The 6524-nt window shown below is 32.9% G+C and overlaps 1 protein-coding gene across 1 annotated transcript; it reads left to right on the forward strand.

The window, feature by feature from the left end:
• Nucleotides 1-363: 363 nt before the first annotated feature.
• On the forward strand, nucleotides 364-3780 carry LOC132549052 (uncharacterized). Its single transcript, XM_060212951.1, has 5 exons — nucleotides 364-854; nucleotides 1294-1828; nucleotides 2092-2347; nucleotides 2621-2746; nucleotides 3557-3780. The coding sequence occupies exons 1-5, from the start codon at nucleotides 364-366 to the stop codon at nucleotides 3778-3780; spliced, it is 1632 nt and encodes a 543-aa protein (XP_060068934.1).
• The last annotated feature ends 2744 nt before the right edge of the window (nucleotides 3781-6524 follow it).

Consider the following 6524-nt stretch of genomic DNA (forward strand, 5'->3'; position numbering starts at 1 on the left):
TGGCCAATTTAATCATCAAAAATTGATAAGTTATAGAAAAAATACTTATCAAATGTTCACAATGAACGATGTCACAGGAACTTTTTCAAAAAAGTGAGTAGCAAAAGATATCAGATACTATATTTGCTATTCGTGTATTCCACTTTGATAACAATTTTTTATGTTGTTGGTTTGACGGTTACGTTGCTGGCTACGTTACAGTCCTTTTTGCAGCCACATTAGCATTACGGCTAGTTGGAAAGCGCAGTGTTATCTTACCGGAAGTTTAATATTCAAGCAGGAAGTTGTAAGAATCCAAGATGGAGGTGATCGAATGGAAATACTAACTCGGAAAGCCATAAAACAATCAAGTACTCTTTCACTATGAAAACTTATCCATTCAGAATATTTACATTGGTTTTTATTTTATTTAGTTTAATTACTAATCACAAGCTGTCGGCATTACATCTCAAGGGGACATGGAACACGGGCAGTTTCTACAAATATCTCGCTAAATTTGCCATTCAGAAAACGAACACGAAAGACTTGCTGGATACAGAAGGATTTATTTATGGAAACATCACTTCCAGAAGTAATGCTTCTACATTCGCAACTTTAGTTGTGGTAGATAGTGAATACTTCATGGAATACCATGGAAACAGTACTCGTAAGCTGCATAAATACACCTGCGCGCGTATGTTCGACAAAATTGATACCATTGCGTTTGACTTCGAGTGTAAGAAACATGGATTGGAAGATTTTCTGAGAAAGGTGCCGTGTATTAAAGGAAAGCTATGCTATGACGAAGACAACCCAGCTAACGTCATACCAGGATATCAGTTCACATACAAAGTAGAAGATTTTAGGTCTCCAAGGTAATCTAACAAATAACAAACTTCGCACCGACTATGCATGTACTGTAAGAATTGTAATAATAATATCCAATTTGCGATTGTCGTGATTTGATAAACAACAAAAAAGGCGGGTTGAGAATAGGAAGAAGCGGAGAGTTAATATAATTTGTCTCTTTGTTTCAAAAGACAAATTTATATGTAAGCATCAGTTATTGGAACCGAGACATATATATAGGAAAAAAGATAGCTATTTATGTCTCAGAATAATTGGAATGTAATCCAAGTATTTAAGTAATTTGATAGTCATATTGCCTGCATGAACTCTGAATAATATGTTAAAGAAAAAAATGGAAGATGTGTTGCCAAAAAAAACCAGAAAAGAAAACTTAAGCATTCCAAAAGCTCTATAAATATTTTATGTTATCAAATTAAGTTATAATATTGATTGATCATTTTCCAGGTTCTGGTATGTAAGTCTAGTTGCCTGTCAGCGTAACAACTGTGTATGGGAGAGGAATAATGACAAACCATTTGATCTGGACTATGACATCTGGCTGGTCAATGGAAACCCAGCCTCTAAACATTTTAATCCATTTGAGCACCAATTTTCTTTTGATGACCATGATATTTTTGAAATTTATTTAGTGTTTTTAATATTTTATATTGTGATACTTCCTATCTGGATTTACGCATTTATAAAACAGAAGCATCCAATAACACAACTATTTACGTCTGTGATAGCTTTGGAAGTGACCGGTATAGCACTGAATTTATTACACTTGTTGATATTTTCATTTAATGGAGTTGGGTTCTTCCCTTTGGAAATAGTAGGAAATGCTGTGGACACAATATCCCAGTGCATATTCATGCTTTTTCTCCTGCTAGTTGCCCGTGGCTGGACAATAACACACATGGATATTAAAGGGCGTGCTGTTGTCTTTTCTGTTTGGGGTGTATACGCCCTCTCAAACTTTGTCCTGTATTTCTGGAACCTGGTAAGTTTAATATCTTTTTCTTTAAAAGATCATTGAGTTTCTAGGTTTAAGGTAACTCTCATTTCATTTTCTCAAAATTAAAATACCAGTAATTATAAAAGAAAGCAATATTTAAACTCTAAGCATAGATTTTGTATTTGATTTACTAACTGTTTATCAGAAGTGACGATACATGTTATTTGTATTGACAATATTAAAGACACATCGACTTTATCAATAGTCATGATTGTTGTGTGATTGATCTTGTTTGTGATATATTCCAGACTGAGGTTGATGAAATCTCCAACATAGATGAATGGCAGACTTGGCCAGGCTACATTACTCTTGGTTTACGTGTAGTCATTATGATATGGTTTGTTGTGGAGCTAAGACGAACAGTATTCCATAGCAAACATCCAGACAGACTAAATTTCCTTCAACAGTTTGGGGCCTTTTTTCTAGTTTGGTTTATATACTTGCCAGTTCTAGCAATCATTGGTACTCAGATATCAGCGTTATGGAAGCATAAAACCATTCTTAGTAAGTTTTCCTTTGTATGAGTAAGGATAAATCATTACTAAAACAGAAACAAACATGTTTAACTATCTAGAGATAAAAAAATATCTTTGTATTTGGTGTAAGACTGTTGGAAAATGTGTAATTGGATTATATATCTTTTAACAGCAAAATTCATTTTCATCCTACAATTCATTATCACCACCTATGAAGTGATTTAGGGGAAAAAAGTTTTTATGTTTAAAATACTTAACATTCTCAGTGAATAATATCTATGGTGCTTATTTTATTTTGCAGCGATAACACTGGGATCTGATCTGCTGTGTGTATTGGTGATGATCCATCTACTCTGGCCAAGCAGATCCATCCTTTATCTCATCAAAACAGAAAGTACCATATCTACATATGATCTGGAGATAACAGGTGAGTCATAGATACTGTCAGTCATGTCATGTCACAAGATGCAGTTCTGTTTATAAAATTACTTTTAGTCTTATAAGTTGAAATGATGATAAACTACATAACAAGGTTTATTAACATGCATCAAATTTTAGCATTATTTACGACAAATTCTGAATGCAGACTCTGCAATCACAAAGGATATCGTCAGACATAGATTTATGTTCATCAACATGTATAACAGTAGCATTAAATAATAGCCAATTGACCATGAAACCAGTGATGATACAGTGTCATAGAGCATGGAGACAGGTGTAATTGTTACTGCACTTTTGTCTTGTTATATATATAATATTATATATTGTGTTAAAATCATTCCAAGCAATCCCCTAGTGTGTTTTGTTATCTATCAAAGGATCGCAAATAATTGGTATTGCACAAATTAAATCATTGAAATATCATACAAATTACGTTGTGTAGGTGTAAGGTTATACAGTATTTGAGAAATAGTATCCATGACCGTCTGAATTAAAAAGAAATTCATCATATGGCACTTGTTCTGTAATATATTTGTAAGACAATTACTAGGTATAGTTTCTCGTTGTTTAATATTTTTTTTAGGCTTAACTTCTGTGTATTTCAATGAATATACAATTTATGAATTTTGTAGAGAACTTTAACTGTTATGTCATAATTCATTTGTGTGATTTTCTTTGTTGAAAATTTTTTTTGCTTTTAATTTTTTTTTTTAAATATATTTTATAGATAAATTCTGCCATATGTAGGCCATGTGGTATGTATTATATATACATATATCTTTTGCGTACTTCACAGGTTTGTTAGATATTGATGACCAGGAAGAGACCAGTATATTTAGCAGGGAGACCCATTTTCCTGATAAACAAATAGAACCTAACCACAATACCATTCAGAATGGCAAGTACCTCCCAAAGAATGGTAGAACTCTTCCTAATGGCAATAACCATCTGGTAGAGGACAGTCAAGATCTGATAGAGATGGACACCATTGATCTTCAACAACATGATGTAGAGCTCTAGTCAGTCACTCTGTCGCCTTTATAGTTATGAAGGTTTGCAGTCCTTTTAATTGTTTCTGTTTGAATGTATTTAAAGCATAATACTATGGACAGCTTGAAAATCTTGTTGATCTGGAGAAGCAATTGATTTCTATGTGTGATTCCTATTCACATACATGTAACAGGTTGTTACCAATATATTTCTTTTGCTGACCTACTGAATATCCTACTGTTCTACCTGGTAATGATCTGGCTTTACATAGTGTTTTATCTACCATATCCTGAATGAAAGGTAGCAAAAACAAAGCTCAATATAATTTAAACCTTGTATGTACTTCTGGTCAGTTTGAGCATACAGAACATGTACTAATTAGTATCTTTAGTACACTAGCTTTGAACACGTCTTCTCACAACGTTTTTCAGAAATCATTGTTTATACAAAACCTCCACAGTAAAAATAACTCTAGCTTTATGTAGTTTATAGATAGATTTTTAAGTAATTTTATCTTCTGTATCAGGAAATGAAGGAAGTAAGATAAAGTATATAAGTTTAAGTCATAACTAGCCTGTAACATTATGAAGAATAGAAATTGAAAAGGTCTCCAGTTACTATCTGGTATTCTATTCAATATACAGTATACAGAAGGGTTCCTATTTTATCTAAAAAGGGCCCTATTTAAGAAACATTTTAGGATGAATGAATGATGCCCATGAACAACTTGATGTATATTTTTGTCTATATATAATGGTCTTCCCTGTAGTGAAATGACCCTGATCAAATGAAAATGATTTGTCTTAAAATTCGCATTCCACTGTGTAATACAACTGTCATGATAACATGGATAGATTTTTGTTTCTCTGTGACTTACTGTATGTCCTTTCTTGTAGATATAAAATTAACTGTCATTTTGATGATTTAAAGTTTTGTGTAATAAACTTCTATAGTCTATTGTTACAGAGGAAATTGTATTTTAAATGTTTAAAAAAAATGACATTTATGTGTAATTGATCATGTTTGATACAATGTGTTACTTTTAAATCAAATGTATTTTGTCTCATTTACTGTGTGGTTTTTAAAATATTGAGCAAATGACTGATAATATGTATCATTAAAACTTGCCCCCTCTCCATCTTGATACTCCAGGGGTTACCATCACTTTCTCTCTCTCTGTACCCTTGGAACATTTCATGGCAAAATCGAAGGTTCCATTTGGGACACCTAGTGGGTAAGATGAGAAGACTATTTTGATCCTTTGATGTTCATCAAATGAATCTCAAGATCACATAACAGTATGTTGTACTGGCTTTGAAGTTGGGTGTCACTCCTTTGTAATTTTCAAAGGAGTTTTTCAGTCTGTAATTGGTCATTTCTCTTTCTCGGTCTAAACCAATCTGATTACTTAACTGGTGCCAACAATTTTGCCATGAAATGTTCCAGAGATGTAGATAGTGATAGCGAACAAAAAACCACTGGATTTGAAATATCAAGAATGTCCCTGCCCCCACCCCTAGCCCTCAAAAATGGTTTTCCACTGCCAGATTGATTTGTTTATGTGTACAACACCTTTCAGGACTTCTCTTTCCTGAGGACTTTCTTTGGTAGGAATGCTAATATGTCACCATTCAAAATTCCAAACAATGCTTTCTAAAAAAGGCTGGAGCATAATTCCTCACACATGTAGTTTTCTCCTAAACTTTGCCAAATTTTCTATTTTAGTATCAGGTTGGATAGAAGAGTGCCGTACTCTAAATTATGGCCTTGTAGTCCTACCCTTCCATTAGAATTATGTCCTTTTAACATGTTATTTTGTCAAGGGTATATAACAGTGCATCACAGAAAATTTCTGATTATTTCATGTAAGTACATTCATACTTACTAACATTTTAAAGTGTATAAAGCTTGACCCTGTTATATTCAAAGTTGTTGCCCTTTGTTCTCCTTTGTCTGCACTACATTTTATATAATTTTGTCACTTAAATTACTTCATATGTTAGTATCTCTTGGAATGGCAGATGTTGGGTGCTAAAATGGCATCATATTCTTATATATGTACAAATTATTTTTGCTTGAGACCATTTCATGCCAAAGTTTACTCACAGATAGGGAAAAATGGATGGCTTGAAGTATTCTTAGTTTGTCATATTTTGAGAATTCAAACAGTGTTCCCAGAATTTTGTGTGAGAGAAGGGCCTCACAGTTAACATACACCGAGCAAAAACAGAGATATATTGAAGTGACAGGTAGAATCTTCAGGTTGTGATACTGCTGTCATAGTGTTACTGTTGTTAGTGGTTTTGTCATTGAATAAATCATTAAGGTAAGTTCTGAATTAGAATGCATGGTAGTGCTTTTCTGATCACATTGATCTAGATTGTGTTCAAAGTTAACTCTACATTCTTCACTGGTGTTTTTTGTCGGTGTCAAAGCCGGTAGTGAATACTCATGTTATCAATATTATCTTTTACAATGATAACTCTTTTTGAACAGAATGACTCATGTATATAGAAATTTTAAAATGAGAATTAATTTAATCCAGTTGAAAGGCAATATTTGTTATGTTTACATAGAGGTTTTAAGTAAATTTAGCAAGGTGGCATTTTTCACTTAGAATGCAGATTGTTTTATCAAATGTCATTGAGATCAAAGATTTTGCTGGAAGAACAAATTATCCGTCCCTACACAATGTGATTCCCAGTAGTTATGACAATTGTTTACTGTACAATAAATAAACCTTGGATGTAAATTAGCTTTATATCAAACTGTTT

This window comes from Ylistrum balloti, unplaced genomic scaffold, assembly GCF_031769215.1.
Source record: "Ylistrum balloti isolate Yb309-2 unplaced genomic scaffold, AGI_CSIRO_Ybal_v1 Utg370040, whole genome shotgun sequence".
Taxonomy (NCBI): domain Eukaryota; kingdom Metazoa; phylum Mollusca; class Bivalvia; order Pectinida; family Pectinidae; genus Ylistrum; species Ylistrum balloti.

Bases quoted from the DNA above. Each gene is read 5' to 3' on its own strand.
- LOC132549052 (XM_060212951.1), top strand. From the start codon at position 364: ATGAAAACTTATCCATTCAGAATATTTACATTGGTTTTTATTTTATTT. The intron at 855-1,293 runs GTAATCTAACAA...ATCATTTTCCAG, and splicing joins GAAGATTTTAGGTCTCCAAG to GTTCTGGTATGTAAGTCTAG. The intron at 2,348-2,620 runs GTAAGTTTTCCT...TTTATTTTGCAG, and splicing joins GAAGCATAAAACCATTCTTA to CGATAACACTGGGATCTGAT.